General features: G+C 34.7%; 2 protein-coding genes across 2 annotated transcripts in view; both read right to left on the bottom strand.

Moving 5' to 3' along the window:
* Window positions 1–6,850: 6,850 nt before the first annotated feature.
* Window positions 6,851–8,114, bottom strand: LOC116182156 (THAP domain-containing protein 6-like). The gene is made up of 3 exons (XM_031502659.1): window positions 7,922–8,114; window positions 7,466–7,655; window positions 6,851–7,399 (listed from the first exon to the last, which is right to left on the bottom strand). Exons 1-3 carry the CDS (start codon window positions 7,990–7,992, stop codon window positions 7,028–7,030), a joined length of 633 nt encoding a protein of 210 aa, XP_031358519.1. The 5' UTR covers window positions 7,993–8,114; the 3' UTR covers window positions 6,851–7,027.
* A 2,513-nt stretch (window positions 8,115–10,627) lies between these two features.
* The window catches only part of LOC116182146 (ubiquitin carboxyl-terminal hydrolase 34), a 40,070-nt gene continuing 32,886 nt past the window's right edge, over window positions 10,628–17,811 (bottom strand). The window contains exons 41-46 of the mRNA XM_031502649.1: window positions 15,766–16,063; window positions 12,663–12,779; window positions 12,379–12,613; window positions 12,093–12,328; window positions 11,837–12,040; window positions 10,628–11,656 (exon numbers count right to left, since the gene is read on the bottom strand). Of these exons, the coding sequence (XP_031358509.1) occupies window positions 10,973–11,656; window positions 11,837–12,040; window positions 12,093–12,328; window positions 12,379–12,613; window positions 12,663–12,779; window positions 15,766–16,063 (1,774 nt within the window). The 3' untranslated portion in view covers window positions 10,628–10,972. The remainder of the gene's footprint in view (window positions 11,657–11,836; window positions 12,041–12,092; window positions 12,329–12,378; window positions 12,614–12,662; window positions 12,780–15,765; window positions 16,064–17,811) is intronic.

Genomic DNA, 17,811 nt, shown 5'->3' with positions numbered 1-17,811 from the left:
GTCTTTGTGACAAGTATATAGGTACCCATTTTAATGGATCTTTTTCCTATAAACGTACTGAAACCAAGTATCAGATAGATTTTACGTCGTGTGAATATACCTATCCTCTCAAAATGTAGGCAAATGAACTCACTTAACACCAGTAAAATCATAATCAGATTTACCAAAACATCTTCATTGATACTACCGCCGTGTTTTGATTTTATCTTGCACCCTTATACTGATTTAATAAAACGAATCCTTCGTAGACCTAATAATTGACTTAGTATAGTTACCTCCCGCAAACTCCGACTCCTCATTGTCAAAAACTACGCGATTTAATTCATTTAGGCAATAAGATTATCAATGAAGGAATTAATTGCATTTATGAAGGAATTCGACATACTGATGTTAGACGAGCTCAAGAAGGCCACTAAAAAACTAATGAATAGATGCTTTACAATAGAGAATGATAACTAGTCCAGGTTTTAGAAGCAAGGTATGTTTGCGGATGCATTGTATAAATTAATTACCTAATGCGATTCATATCAAACATTTTAATTTGTCATTTTGTTAATGCACAGTAGGTCATTGGTGGAATTGTAAATAATATAGGTATCCTTATAATAATTTCACAATCTAAACCAACTTTGTTATTTTCCAATTAACATATTTACACCCTTAACCTTCTATCCATGCTTAGTCCATACTAGATATGATGAGAATCACACAGATTGCCCACATTACCTTTGAAAAGACATTTGGGTTCATCTCATTATGTTGGTTGAGCGTATAACCATTACACCAGGGTGAAAATGTGGTCTCTGACACTGAATATATTCAGAACAACAGCTTTTTATGGTATCCAAAATTAAAGAAAGTTTGCTACCAATCTACCTACTTTTAGTTTGTAATCAGTTGCGTACTTCTGCATGATCAAAGGAGACATATTTTTAATAACTACCACTAGTTTCCATTACATATTTCTTAAAGAGGACACTTTTTTAGATATAGCAACATAAAGAACTTATTATATTATATACCTAATCAAATTTAAGAGAAAAACTCAAATTAATGAAAATACTTGTTAATTAATTCCATACTTTAAAATTTGATTATGTTTTTATGTTATCATATAAAAAAAGTTTATTCTTAATAATACCTCGCGACAGATACCTAGTGCTTTCAATTATAAAAAGTTATCCTCAAGGACAGATACCTAGTGCTTTCAATTATAAAAAGTTATCCTCAAGGAATCTCTATATTTTACCCTCAAATATTTTTACCGTGGCAGGAAAATTGTTCATTGTTTTATATGTTACACTTTAACGTTTGCCTATATGGGACTGTGATAAGACATAATATTCACGATAATCGTTGGAAACTGGGTCTATTGTCAGTCGTATACATTATTTATAATGTGGTAGGTACATTTGTTAGAAAATTATATCGTAATTTTTAATTCTCTACTTCATACATACATATTTATCACAATTATAAAATTTACCTACTTATACAACGTTTAAGAAATTTTAATTTCTACCATAGACCACCTTATTTCAATTGAAATTCTGACGTCTTTTACTGTACACTCCATAAACTCTGCACCTATTTTATTAGATACCGAGGTTACATATACCTTGGATTACTATGTATAGTAATAAATCGTCCCCTTGTAAACATTTAATGGAACATAACTATATGTTTCAGGTTACTACCTTCTTTATCCATCACATCAAGCGGCCCTTCTTATCAAGTTTCGGTAGGTAGGTAATACCTACTTGCAGGTACATGATTGTGCTTATGATACTAAACTAAGCTTGTTATTGCTAGATAGTTTAGAATTTACAGATATGATAATTGATACTGTTTTCAAAAGGCTTCATTCTATTTTTGTAATTCACTTAAAATAATTTATGTGTGTAAATTATGTGCCTTGAAATAACTGCAGACAGTGAAACAATTATGATCCAGCGGCTAAAATATTTCTCAAACACTTCTCCCACGTATATGTCACCATTATAGGCTCCTACTATCAGATTAGATGCAGCCTTAGCTGAATTTCCGCCCACTTGAAAATAAAGACCAAAAATAAAATCAAACTTGAATTAATTAGAAAATTTAGAAATTAATGACAGTTTTCGATTTCGATAGGATATTTACTACCTATTATTGAATTTCTATATTTATCCTCACACATTTTTACTGTGCGATATTATTGATATTGATTGAATAATATATTTTATATGTTAATACTTTTCTGTGTTTATTGTTTCGTATATATGTATACTTTAACCTTTGCCTATTTGGTACTTAAAACTGTGGTAAGTGGTCATAATAATCGTTGGAAATTGGTACGTATCGTCAGTCGTAGACAGTATTTATAATGTGGTACATTTTTAGAAAATTACATAGTAATTTTTTTAGTTAATTCATATATATTTATCACCATTATTAAATTTGATTAAAAATCAGGTTAACGTTATGCAACTTTTTTAAGTAATTTTAATTTCAACTATGGAAAAACCTTATTTCAATTGTATTGGTGGATCCATCATTATTTGGGATTAATTTCGGGATTAATTATTCAAATTATCGTATTTATTTGTCTTTCAATTGTATTCTGACGTCTTTTACGTGTACACTCCATAACTCGCCTATTTTATTAGATATCTAGGTTGCGTATACCTTGGATTACTTTTGTATGTTTCAATGTGTAATCAAACACTCGTCGTCTTGAAAACATTTAATGGAACATAACTATGTTTCAAGTTATTACCTTCTAAGTAAGCTTACTTTAATGCTATATATTTTAGTGTTTATAGGGATATGATAAGTGATAGGTACTGTTTACCTATTCTCCCCTATTTACGATTCAAAAAAATTTTTATTCTATTTTTGTAAATCCGTTAAAATATTTTATTTGTGCACATTACATGCCTTGAAATACCTGAAAACAGTAAAACAATCATGATCTAGTGCCTAAAGTATTTTTCAAACACTTGTGTAATTTTCCCACGTATATATCACCATTAATTATAGGTACCTACTCATCAGTTACGTATTAAATTATCAATTCCAAGAGCATTCTATGCTAAATCTCCGTCTACTTAAAAGCCAAAAATGAAATAAAATTTGCATTAATCAATCAGAAAGTTTATAAGTTTGCATCGATAGTTTTCTGGCATAACCCAATAAAAAGGATACCTATTTATAAATGTCGCATTACTATTATTGAATTTTTATATTTACTCTCAAACATTTTTACTGAGCAATATTATTGTATCTATATATTGATTGTATAATATATTTTCTCTTTTGTGTACCAGGAAAATTTTTCATTATTTTGTAGGTATGTAACTACCCTTTAACCTTTGCCTAGATGCGATTTATACGAAATTGTGGTGAGATAATGGTGATGGATCGTTGGAAATTTGTGCCTATTGTCAGTCGTGGGCAATATTTATAATGTGGTATATTCTTAGAAAATCATACGTATAGTAATTTTTTTAATTCCTTCATCCACATTTATCACCATTATATTAAAATCACGTTAACCGTATGCTATATTTTTTTTAGTAATTTTAATTTCTACCATGGGCAAACCCTATTTCAATTGTATTCTGACGCCTTTTACGTGTATATACTCCATAAACTCACCTATTTTATCAGATAGGTTACGTACCTATACCTTTGGATTACTTTTTTATGTTTCTTATGTACCTATAACAAATGGTCGCCCTGAAAACATTTATTGCAACATAACTTATGTAAGCGAATCAGTTACACTCACTTTAAATGCTATATTTTAGAAGTAATTATTTAATGAATTATTATTATAACGTTTTAGAAACGCCGTCTATTATTAAGCAATCAATCGTCTATCAAATTTAAAAGACATTTTCTTGCAGTTTGAGACAATTGCCAAATTTTCTTTCTTTTTCAGTCTGGGATGTATATCGATTGAACCGTGTATACGCGTATGATACGCTGTTTATTCACCTAGGTGAAAATGCACAACTACCACGAAAAAATGCGAAACGATTGCTTACTTAACATAAATGCTACTGTATAGCTATACCTATAAGCTATATAATATTTAATTAATATTTTCAAAATATATTTTAATTCAACAAAATGGGGGGGGGGGGGCCAAGGGAACGGAATCCCCCATAACGCATTTTGCTACCGGTATTTGTGCCACTTGATACATTATCCTATTCTCCGCGCCAGTTCTACTTTACTCCCCGACGGCGTTATGTATTATTTTAAAGTTTACGTAGTTACGGATAAGGTCATTTTAAAAATTTCCAATACGCCTCAACTCGCTTCTGAAACACCCAACATCTTCTCAGCTACCACCAGTACCATTGATTACCTAATTATGAAGTCAGACAAGATGCACCATCTTCATCAACCACCATTGCCGATTTGTGGCATTCTTTACCCACATATAGTGACTTAGTTAAACGTTTGTAGACCTAACAATTGACTTAATTATAATCTTCGTTGGTATTACCATAAAAGAGCTACGCGGTTTAATGCCACATATCCAGCTACAGGCAATGGGAGTCAACAAAGATGCTGCCAAGAAAATTCTTTAATAAAGATTCGGGGATACTGGTGCCATATGAGAACAAATAAAAATCACGTTGACGTTATTTAAATTTTTTTTAAATGATCTCTTGATTGATCTAGTTAGAAATATTTACATGGTACCTACCTAAACTAGGTAATTTATACCAACTGCGCCGTCCTACATCACGAACATCTCCGATTTAGGTACATGGACAATAATCTTCACCAGATTTATCGGCAAACCAATCGATCAAGTAATACCTACTGATTCAAGCCCACTGGGCTGACAACTCGTCAAGGATTTCTACTAAGAATTGTAACCACTTAAACTAATTAAAGTCGAATTTATTGGTATTAAAAATTTGAGGTATTTACAAACGCCAACTTTCAGAATCATCTTCCTCAGATAGATATTATAACTATAGATAATATTATTATAAATATTAAAAGAGCGATACAAAATATTATGCAAACATTATGTAAACGTGAAAAATATCAAACGTCATTCACCGATTAGTCCTTGAGCAACTCGACACGATTATACACGATTGGGCCCATTTATAGAACAAAGAAACCAACTGCGCAGTATAATTAACCGGTTCCAGGATACTATAATCAACGAACAATCCATCTCGATCTCTTATTTATATAACCGTCGCACACGTCGAAATATTCTAGAAAGTTCTAAGGAGTTATGAATTAAAAACAAAACCACCCTAATGAGTGGCGCATTATAATAATAGACGCGAACGTCCACCAAAATCAATACATCAATTCCAAACCTCGACCTAATTTAACATAGGTGCCATAATAATAGGACCCTGCGTACGTGACAAGATGGCGCCCAACGACCGCGCCCTACCTCGGCGGCCATATTTACGTTTACTCGATAAGGTCTATCACGTGACGTGTACCGAGTTTACAGCATATGGTGAAATTCTTCTGGAAATGAATTAATAATTTGACACGAAAATTAGGGGGAATATTAGTGAAAAATAATAACATTAATGGTAATTTAAGGAAACTAGCGTGCTTACTCATTCATTCAATTTTTCTCTTAGAATAGGTACTCAATTGCGATAAGAATGGTAAAACAAAAGTTCACACTCTAGTAAGATAGGAAGTTAACCAAAACAGTTTAAAACAAATATTTGCAAAAAGCAAGTATTATACAAATCCTTTTATAAACCGTATGTCCCACGACGACCACTGTTGTTGCACTTCACTTTATGTACATACGTACCACTACTGTAAACGCACGTAGGCAAAATTTGCTTTTATACCCCAACTCCCATCGAACGTTCTAGAAAGTACTCATACAGCTGCGCAAGTTGAAAATAATCGTTACAACACGTTTGGAAAAGTTACGTTGTATACGTTTTCTCTCTCGCTCGTAAAAATAAACTCGACCTATCCTTTGTTAGCAGTTAGCAGCCACGGAATTTTCCATTAGCGAATATGGTTGAGGTCACCCCATGGAGGGGAGGCTTATACACGATAATTAAACCTATTTTTTTAAGGTTGTATTTGTAATTATACATACATAATTACGAGATATGAACAATGTAAACTACCTATAGGTACTACCTACTCTGCATCAGTTATAAACCATACCCAAAAATATACAAAATTCAATATTTGTAAGGGTTTACATAAGTAAATAGGTACAACAGCTGTGCGAGCTTTGGGAAAATAATCGTAAAATGCGTCTTGCAGTTTTCCGTAGTAGATACCAAAGGTAGATAACAAATTGGCAAATTCGCCTCATATGCTCTGTGATAATGCTATCGACTTGACCAAGATCAGCAGGGTATACGTGTAGATACCCGTAATTGTAAATGGCGAACTCATCCTACTTGATATGCAACAGTTCTACCGCGTCAGTGGTTTTATTCGTTTTTTCACTATAGGAATGAGTAATGAATTACAAAATACCCAGGAAGGAGAATATGAACGATTTACGCGAGACGCGATGGCTTTTGCAAATGGCGGGCAGTAGTTTCCTGTACCAGTGGCGCACCTCCCTTATAGTTGTAGGATATTATACCTTTATAGCATATTCATTGTGTAGATATATATTATGTCACAGTACTACCATTGAATTATGCAATGGTATACTTATATAGGTAGCATGACTACATAGGTCATAGTGTGTATAAGTATACCAACAATTATAAAAAATTATTAATAAAACGATTACATGTCACATCATGAGGAATCATTGTGGACATATCTTTCCTACAAAACAGGGATCCGGATATACAAAATATTAACCCAAAATAAAACTAATGCGTCATTATATTAGCAGTTTAATAAGTTGCACTTTATGCTAGTTAGTAGTAGCTCTATCAAAAGTAATATTAGTTATAAGCACTCCAAAGTCTTTCAGTAACCTAAGTAACTAAACTCAGTTTTTGATTACCTACAGTCGTTACAGCAAACGCTCTCATGATTGCTTTTTACTTGTAGACTATCTACTAGTTTTTTGAAAGAGCCTTTGAATAATATCTTCAACAGTTTCGTGTTCTTCCAAGATTATAGTTTTCTTTTTGAATTCAGCTAGCATTGTGCTTAAAACTGAAATACGTCTCTTTTGTCGCCATATTATTTTTTGCAGTTTTCGAACTTTTTGGTTTTTTAAAACTTCCCTTCTTTGTAATTCAGATATCTTCCTTTTCAACGCTCTATTACGAGGAGTATCTTCTTGCAACTGTTGAGAGCAAACTGGAGTTGCTAGTACCGATGTAGGAAACTTCTCTTCTCTCGAAGGGCCAGGCGTGACAAGCACGGCATTTTCTTTTTCTACTTTTACTACTGTGTGAATAGAATTAAGAGACCTTTCCTGCAATTAAAAATAATAATTACGTACACTATACGCACCTCTATTGTTAGAGTATTGCTAACTTACATATTTTAATCGTGTAACTTCCACGGTAGGAACAGCATTTGGTTGCAATCTCACTTTGAGCATGGATGTTCGATCAAATTGTTGTTCACCAAAATGTTGAGAACATAAATAACTTATGCCTATGGGTACCCATCCTTCCTTGTTTACAAATTCGATCCAAGCTTTTCTTATTTGTACATCTTTCGGAAAGCTATACATAATGACATATTATATATAGAGATATATATGTACGGAATTAATTAGTATTTCACTGATAGTTTTAATAGCTAGAACTAATTATCAAACTCTTTATTACTTTTATACAATCACAAATATTTCGGTGGCAGTAGGTATCACATTTTATACCAAAAATATCTAAACGCCCATGTGGCTACTCCGCCTATGACTTATGTTTAATTAACCTCAAACAATAGCAATAAAAAATTTGTAAATTTACATGTCTGTATCATTACTTACACGTGAAATGTAATTCCCAAACTTTTATTTTTTGCCGATTTACTACAACCACAAGACGAACAACTAACCATTATTTTCTGTCACTCGAAAAGCCACAACAAAACATCAGTGTCATAAGTGGTCTTTGTAAATGGCCGACTTCCGCCGCCCTCTCTCTTGTCAACAACTTGAGCATGGTTTACAATAAACACATACACCATGAAGTTGAGTAATGCTCGTATTCGAACGGTAAAACAGGAAGTCTCTTATCGTGGTCTCTTAATTAATTAATTAATCAAGTGTGCTGTCAAGAGTGGATGGAAATAATAATCTATGAAGAATAAATTTTTTTCATAAATCAATATTTTAAAAAAAATTCCCTCTTGTATTATACCCCATCGCTTTACGCACTGTATATGTACTTAATACACCATTTCTGCATCTATATGCGTATAATATCAATTCTTTGTTTATATTATATTAGTCTGTACTGATCATTCTATTGTTTTTTTAGGAGGGGTGGAAGATCGCCATTTTGGCGAACCTTATCCTTTTATACACTAGCTGATGGTTTATAATAAACGGTATTATTATTATGACCGTTGAAGTCAAGCAATCTAAACCTAAGGAATCACTGAAAACCACAATTAAGTCAAAGCGTTTCAACAGCAATCATTGTCAACGCATCAGCCTGTAAGTGATTTTTAGGGTACCCCATCACCCTGATCGTATAGGTTTTAGGACTTTTCGAGGCTGTTTATACCTAGTCGCTGTTATAATCTCTTAATAGGCTTGCAACTACATATTTTTAATTTTAATTTATAATTACAGATGTAACATTTGAATCAACACACACTTCTGTACCCACTGCACCCAATATAAATTTCCATAAGAGCGCCTGCCATAAGAACTCAAGTTTTTCCAAACAACATTTTTGGGCGAAAGCCTGTTGTGGGCCCAGAACAAGAGGGGGACAATAAATAAATACGATGAATGCTGAAACTGTTGTGGCGTGCGCACTATGCAATTTTTAGTAATAGTATATTTCATTACCAGTCCAGAAAGGGAGATTTTCCCGTGGGCGCATGACGTTTCCCGTGTGAGGCGAAGCCGAACACGGGAAGTCATGCAAACACGGGAAAAGCCTTTCTGGACGTGTAATGAACGATATTTTTCATCATACCTCTCCGAAAATAACGGAGAATAATTATTTACATTGAAGTCCAAATCCAATTTGACAACAAATTCTGTTGCTTGTCTTATGACCCTTAAACCCCCATTATCTTCAACGCATCATCAATAGTCGAGCGAATTGTATCGTCTCCCCTGCATCTTGCTCCAAATTTCCGAATACTAAAATAACCTTAGTAAGTAATCACCATTTTATCTCTGCAGCTTCATTCAAAAATTGCTCCCTTGTTATACAGAACTTTTGATTTTTTTGGGATATAGCGGACGGTCTGACGCTTCAAAAAGTCGGTTTTGCACAATTTGCTAGCGTTTTCATTTTCTTTTACCGTAAGAATGTTCTTAATCATTGAAAACCTACTCCATAACGTACTCTTTTCACGATTTCTTCAATGCACCAGTTATGAAATTTTTCATATTCCTTTTCGCATCTCTCTTTTGATTTCGCTGGTAATAGTTGGGAACTGGTTTCTGCAGCTTCCCTTAATATATTAGCGGGAATTTCGCCTTCACCAAAATCCATTTTTAACACAATGGTAAAAAATCGGTTGACATATATGTCAAAGTCAATCCGCGGTATGCATGGCAACGCATGGGATAGGGATAGCTATGGCAAACGTGATTATTCGTAGCGCACGGGAAAAAGTTTTCCAGTGCGCTCGCACGGGAAAACCCTACTTTCGGTGCGCTTGGGATACATGAAAAGACAGTACTTTCGGAGAGGTATAATGAAAAGCTAATTACATCAATGTCCTTGCCAACGGAGATGGTGGATGACATCTATTCATCATTTTTTAAAAAAGCCTGACGTGCGTACTTCAACCAGTGCGAGCGCGCGAATCGGACTGCGTTTGCGCGATTATATTGCCGGTCACTCGTGCTCATATTGTCGATCCTTAAGAATAGAGCGCGGGGAGCGGTGCAGCGTGGGAGGCCGGCGAGTACCTTAGAATAAAGGATCGATCAAGTTTTGGCGCGAAACACAGGCCTAATGTTGGGCTAGGAAGTCGGTATTTGGTTTAGGGCCGCTATAAAGATCTAATTGCTGTTCCCACATATACTCTGTATGGCGCTAGTTTCCCCTAAGGGTCCTCAACCCTGAGGCTGAATCGATTTTTCACTTTGGTATATTTCCTTAAAACGATTTTATTCATTTTGTGTAATAGTTGGAACCCTCGAGCAAACAGTTTTTAAATTGTCTTCTCACATACAAGAAACATTTCAGTGTACATGGGAAAGCGAATTTCACATCTGATTTTAACAATATGATTCACCATCAAAACACAGAAGCTGTGATGCTATGTCATGGTTTCAGTTTTTATTGCTTTAAAAATACTGTATAAGTCAGATATAGGTATCTGCATTTTGTACTCCTAGCCATTATGAAATTTACCCAAAACTATGTCCTGTCTACACAAGCAAGGGATTTAGTGAATCTGCCCATAAGTTTTTCAATACCTACAATGAAAGACTTAAACTCTGACATTTACTGTTTGAGTTTTATTAAATTTAAAAACTGAAACTATAAAAAATAATAAATATCTCAGAGCAATTTATTAACAGTCTTTTAAGAAATGAATTTTCACGTAGCATTAGAAATATTTTCAATTTCCTCAGAAACATTAAATACATTAGAAAATTTGTCTTAACTATTTTGACTATGTATACACTAAAAAAAGAATATAAATGTTTAATATGAACTCAATGGCAAACCCTGTTTCCGCAACAGCAACATCAGCAAACTGAAAATTTATAAAAAATAACTATAAAAAAATTCCTTAATATTTAATTAGGAGCTTTTTTTTTAAAAAAACCACACATTGTCGCTCGACTAATACTAAACACATTCTTTATTCCGATGTATTTAAAAAAAGCATATTGGTCTTATCCTTTCTTTTCAACAATGTTCAGAAGAGCTTCGATGGATGCGTTTAACAACTTTAAATTTTCTAACTGCCCACTGGATTGAGATTTCTGTTCTTCAATACTGTCATCACTACTGCTCGTATTTTGGGTTTCCGAATCACTTTCGTTTCTATCGACACTATCATTCTCAGATTTGTGATGTTCGATTTGTGAAGAAGTGCCTTCATTTGTTGAGGTACTTGGTACAATTGCACTATCACTATCAGTTTTATTACCGTGACTTTTATTATTATCCGACTGACTAGTAGATGGCGATAGTTGCAAAGGAGGCTCCAGCGCTACAATTTCAGCTTGCACTCTCCCACAAAGTTGTCGAAGTGTCGATGTTAGTAATGGCGGAGGTACGGCCTCTGGACTACTATAAACTAACACTAATGCACGTATATCGCCCGCTAAACGTTTGGCGGTTTTCTTCAGGTCGACCGAATTTACTTGCTCACTTAAACCTACTACTGTATTGTCTATCATTGTTAAAGTCTGTTCCGATAGAACGTGGGCAGATACTTTAGGAAAGAATGTGATGAGAAATTCGTAGATTACATCAACAGTTAGGGACGACCGCTCGTCCAACAAAATGGCGTCGATGTAATCGACGAAGTAATTCGAGGATGTCAACATGGAGGAATACTTTCTGTCCATATGCTGAAATGAAGGTTTTTAGTCATTGAAACTGAACACCGATGTAAATATGCTACAGATAGTTCATTCTATGGTATAAATTGGCGACTATGATGGGGATTTAAGCACCTGGTGAGTTAAATCCATGTCATGAGCTATCTGTACTATATTTACATTTGTCATACTAATTTGATTAAGGCATACCTGTACTCTTAAAACGTCAAGCCATAATTTTGGAAAGAAAGTGGAGTGAAGAGGAACTGCTTCAACGCCAACAAGTGCGCTTAATGTGATAACAATTTCAGACAGTGACTCTGATTTCACTGCTAATCTACATAGCATGTCTATAAATTCGTGATATGGTGTGAAGAACTTATCTAAAGCTTCATCGTATTCAGGGTCAACACCCTGTAACAGTTAAATAGAGTATATTCATCTCTAATAAATAAAAAGTACGTACCCTGCTACACTCCAACTGACTGTGAGGGACAGTCATCTGCACCATCGGTCTTAAAGGTCTAGTAACACCTTTACCTGTGGATGGGGGTAACTGATGACCTCGACGTGGAAAGTAGGGGCCCAAAGGGACAGCGGAATCGTGACTATCTTGAAATGCAGAATGGCAGTGTGAAAGCAAGGGAACCAAAATTTGCATTACTTCTCCTGGCATTATCGATATAAACTCCTTGAGAATCTCTGAAACATCAAAGTTAGATACGCAGCAACAAATGCTACATTTATCCTACCAATGCACAACAAACGCATTTCTGAAGGATTGTACGTATTGAGCAATGACGCCAGCTTACGTAATACTTCCAACCAATCTTTGTATGCGAGCAAGATGCCTCTGGCATCCTTCGGGTCCCTATAACTGCGCACGCATCTAACAATATCAAGTAGTATCGATAAAATTTCGATAAGATCGCCGGACACGTGACAGGCGGTAGCTTCGTGCAGCATAACGTGCAAATTTTGAAAAGACTACAAATAGGTTAGATAATTTATGTTTTGATTCGAGAGGCGCGAGTACCTCAAATACAATTTGTAAACCACCATTGTATACTATGTACAATCGATCGTCATCGCAATCGACCAGTATTCGAAATGCAGAGATCAATGTTCCCCAACTAGTACGGCCGTCCAAACACTGCAAGATACCATGTTAAATTGGACACACGATGCAACAATGTTATTCGAATAAATGGTAACACAGAGTTAATTTAAATTGGTAACTACCTGTCCTTTGGTTTTAGGATAGTGTAAATAACAAAATAGTGAGACAACCTTATGAGAAAAAAAGAGAAATTGGTATATAGATTTTATAGGTGCAGACATCGCGAAATATAAAGTGATCAATGAGAAACGGCCGTAGATATTTTATATAGTTCATCCAGTGACAATTAACCAACTCGCTTATGTGAAAGCTATGGTATTAGATCAAAATGTGGCGAACGTCGCAATTTATTTATTTACCAAACTAGAGTTTAAAATATATTTCCACAGGGTAATCTGTGATATCTCCTTCACATATCACACTGGCTGCATCTTCGACTGCTGCTTGGGCAACAACAACTACTTCTCTTCTTTTCTTTTCCGCTACTTGCACTCCTTGAGCGGTGTCGCTTTGATCCGTGTTGTCTTGATCTGTGTCGTTTTGATTCGCGTCGTTTATCGCCAAGGCTCCTCCTTCGCCTCCGAAATACCCACGGCGCTTTTGCGGCCATCTCGCAATACGGCCTTCTATCTTCGGGTGACATACTTTTCCAGCAAGAGCCTGCCATTTTTGCCACTTCAACGACCGGCTTGTCGCGATTTTCCATTAGCAGTTTAAGAAAGTAGTTAATGAAAGGATTACGAGAAACCTTTGCTCCTTTAGAAGTATTTTTACAAGCAGACATTTTAGAATTCTTAGGTACACTACAATTTTGCAAAATGAAACTTCAAAACTAAAACAAAATAACCATTACGACTTGATCCCATTTTTTGGCCAATGTCCTTACTAGTAACACAACAGGATGGTAACCGAAATAATGAAATACAAACAATAGGGTAGATGACAAATTTTTTAAAACCAGTTATAACTGTTCGTATACCTCTACTATAACTTTAAAATATGATATTTCAGCAAAATAAATCATATTATTGCAAATTTATGCAATTTAAATTGTAGATTTTTATTCTAGCGCCAAAACGCTGTTTTGTGTCATGGCGGTGTCTGTGACGTCACAGTCCTGACAATTATAAACACATAACCCCAGCGTTTAGTTTAAAAGATTTCGTGATGAATTATAACTACCGTAAGTGGTGCCCTACCATGGAGTACACTTTGTCGTGGTGTAGGGCTCAGTAGTCACATTTTTCTGTGGCACAGCTAAGTATCCCAGGCGGGTAAATCTGGTTCCAAGGATGCGGTATCATTCAAATGCTTCATGGAGTAGAGAAATCCAAAAGGGTTTTCGACGATTGCTCATTAAACGTAATATAGAAAACTATATTGACATGAGTAGCACACTTTTCACATACGTTAACTCCTGTGGCGTGCGGTAGACGACAATTTGGACAACTTCCGAATCCGATTGAGACATTTGCCGGTAGAGTTTCAAATAATCGGACTAGATCATGACTTGTTAAACGTGATAAAGGAGACTTTATCGACACTAGTACTCCTTTAGACTCTGAGGGGTTGTAAAAGTAGCTTGATGGTAAGGCAAAGAAAATAATTGTTTTCCTCGTCGACAACTAAGGAAACTGCATAGAGCTTTGCGTGAACCGTATGCTGCGGGCCAATTTTGACTTAACTATGCATAAGTTGCCAGAGTCTTCTGTTCGACTGCACCCAATGAAAGGTTCCATAATAGTGCCCGCCATAAAAACTGTTTTTCCAAAAAAATTTGTTTTAAGAACTACTTTATAAATTTAGACCTTTATCTACAAAATGTTCGTAACAGAAAACTCTTAAAGTGGACATAGCTTACTGAATCATCTCCATATGATAGCTTCGATGACCTAAAAACAAAGCAGCTTAAGTACACATTCCTCTTAAATAACTACATTTCTTGTAAAAAATCTAAGCTTAACTCAAAAACCTACAAGACTTATGGTAGTTTTCTGATGAACAAAAATCTGTTTGATGCAAAAAATATTCCCAACATCATTTCATCAATGTTTGCCAGATTTGCTGCTATCAGCATTCGTATGCCCACTTTCCATTCTTATCTGGTTTTAAAAACTAAAATTTAGGATAATATAATCACTATAAAATGGAACAAGCACTAAATTAAAAAACATAGCCAAACTCTACAAACGCATAGAGGATTAGGATAATGACTTCACGCGCTCTGATTGGCGTTTGATATCACGTGACAAATGTCGTTATATTTTAATTTTAGTTTTACTAAAATATAATAGTTTCTCGTGTACATTACCAAAGAAAGTTATTTTGCGATACTCTGACACCTTACTCTATCTTATGAAACAAAAATTTATTTATTCTTTTTCCACTGTCATGTACCCTATTACGAATTTTCATGTGGAGAGTAGTATTTTGGTACTATTTAATCAAGAAAATTTCACATTACCTACCGGCGGGATTAAGGATTAACCCTGGGATTAACCAATTAAGAAATTTGGGACACAAAGTGATGATGATTTACAATCCAAAACGTTACACCAAGACCGCGTACACTTTTAAACTTTGATCCTGATCATATTATTTGTCAATCTATGTCATGTTAACGCAACATCAGATTAAGACTGGACAAGATAGAAGGTACTGTAACATCTGTTTTATTATTCCGAGGAAGTAAAATTGTTATTTATGGGGTACCGTAGAATTTCTTTATACATATTTCACATTATTGCATTAACTATGTAAACATTCAAAAAAGATTATTATCAGTTCAGTTCAAGTTTCAGATTTCTGTCTAGCACTAGGATTTTTTTTACCAACAATCTTTAAATGAGTGTAATATTGACAAACGCGCAATGTCTATACACCTTCAGTGAAGATTGTCTCACAATTCTATTCTGTACACTAAGGTTTGAGCTACAGAACAGCAAATGAACGAAGCTTCAAGTTCTATGTTTAGAATTGTGTCACCACTTACCATTCAAAATGATTATATTATAATCACCTGTAAGTATGCGAGAAGAGTAGACCTACGAAAACTGCAAATCTCCCTGAGTTCGGTTTCACTGGCATCCGGATGCTTCGTAACAAATAACTGCATCAATTTGAAAAGCTCCTCCACCGCGGTCGGATATTGCGTCGGATGCGGCGTTATATTCTTGAAGGCCCACTGAAGGTTCTGATGCTGAGCCAAATGTCTTGTAAACGTACGCGATTGTTGACACATCATTCGCAATAGACCGTAATACGCGGGTAACATGGCGCGATTGAAAAGAACGATCTCTTGATCATCATGATCGGCTCTGAAAATCAAATTTATTCCATTGATCTATACATATACTGGAACGGACACATAATGGGATATATTTGTCCCTCTTGTTCTATAATAATATTAATACTTCGCGCCTTCTTCGTTTTTTGCATATTTCCTGTCTACAGAGGACAGTTGAGTGATGATATGGCCTCCCATTTACTTTCAATAAGGAGCATCTGTGCCAACATAGCTAACAAAGACAGAGATATATTTTGCACCGTAGTAGAACACCACACATGCGCAGTAGCATTCGAATGTAAACAGCTGATAACCATAAACGTCGCAAAAATGGCTTACCCATAAAATGAAATTGCACTTTCTGTACTATGTTCACCACAAATTAAACTCACCAATTTAATGATTACTTTCATAAAAACTCGCATTTTCTATTGTAATAACACCGTAAACCCCTTTATGTTCTACGGAAGTGACATGCCAATGAAATGTCGGGAATGTCAATTTGACAGGCAACTCAGTGCGCATGTTCGGTATTCTACTGTATAGCTATCTCTCTCACATATATTGGCACTGATTTAATGGCTGAACGCTATATCTATATACAGTGTGTCCCAAATCGGGTGGGATTGCATGGGTAACTTTGTTATTATTAAAGATAGAGAATTGGTTAAATGGGCAATGTTTTGCAGTTTTGGATGTTTATTTAAAATTTCCTTATGGAAATTCAAAATGTCGCATAGGTTCGACGTAAATTCAAAAAAACTAAAATTGGTCATTTCCTTGAATTTCTTATATCATCGAAAGTATAAGAGGTATAAAAAAAAGTTTTATATAAAAGTGACCGTCTTTGATACGATTAATTTAGAATTGATGTAAAAAAAAAATTCAAGATGGCTACTTTTGAGGAACATTTACCAACTTCCTAAAGTTAAATGGGCGCCATATTGGATTTTTAGATTACTTGATAGATTTTTAAATTCTCTTTTCAACGAGCTATTATAACATAAGATTGAAAATCAGATACCAGTTATATTAACGGTTTTTGTATTTTAATCAAGTAGTCTGTGACGAATAAAAAAAAAACAAAACAAAATCTATTCGAGGCAACAAAACAATGAAAGTAATTACACCAGATGTTTAAAATACTGGCCATTATTAGTGAAACACACTTCGAGACAGTTTAGTTTAGGCAACGTGTTGCCATTGATGATTATTATTATTATTGTAGTGGTAGCTACTTCCACTTTACTTTTATTTTTTAATTAAGTACTTACTTTTATAATTTAATGTACTGTACATAATTCGTGAATTGTGACCTGAGCAGCCAGTTTGTTGGTAGGTAGCATAAACTAAGCCTTCCTTCGAAACATACGTTGTCGAGAAAAATCCTTTAAGGAAGTTTATTGGAGAATTTGTAAATAATGGTGAGCAGTAAAAGATCCATCGAAGATTACCGGTCCAATTACATGACTTCCCATTATGCCATAAAATACATTAATTAATAAAAATATTACTTGATTTCGGCGTGAAACTACAACATGTAGGTTTTCCTGTGCCGAGTAGTGTTCATAATGTCGATTTGAACACTTCACAGTTAGAAAAATAAGATTCATCTGTCCATATACTCGGACTAGTAAAACTGTTAGTTTCGATATTCTTGCGGATAAACAACCTACAAATTGTGACCTGGGACAATGCATCAATGGTAATACATTGTGTAAAATAAAGCGAAGTGTCTTGAAATGTCTTTAACTGGATAATGGCATGATTTTTTTCAAG

The sequence above is a fragment of the Photinus pyralis genome, unplaced genomic scaffold (genome assembly GCF_008802855.1).
Source record: "Photinus pyralis isolate 1611_PpyrPB1 unplaced genomic scaffold, Ppyr1.3 Ppyr1.4_LG1, whole genome shotgun sequence".
Lineage (NCBI taxonomy): Eukaryota > Metazoa > Arthropoda > Insecta > Coleoptera > Lampyridae > Photinus > Photinus pyralis.
This window is presented reverse-complemented; position numbering and strand designations above follow the sequence as displayed.

Excerpts from the sequence above, each read along its gene's own strand:
- LOC116182156 (XM_031502659.1), bottom strand. The coding sequence starts at position 7,992 with ATGGTTAGTTGTTCGTCTTGTGGTTGTAGTAAATCGGCAAAAAATAAA. Across the intron at positions 7,656-7,921 it reads TTGGGAATTACATTTCACGT|CTTTCCGAAAGATGTACAAA; the intron begins GTAAGTAATGAT and ends CATTATGTATAG. Across the intron at positions 7,400-7,465 it reads AAGTTACACGATTAAAATAT|GAAAGGTCTCTTAATTCTAT; the intron begins GTAAGTTAGCAA and ends TTTTAATTGCAG.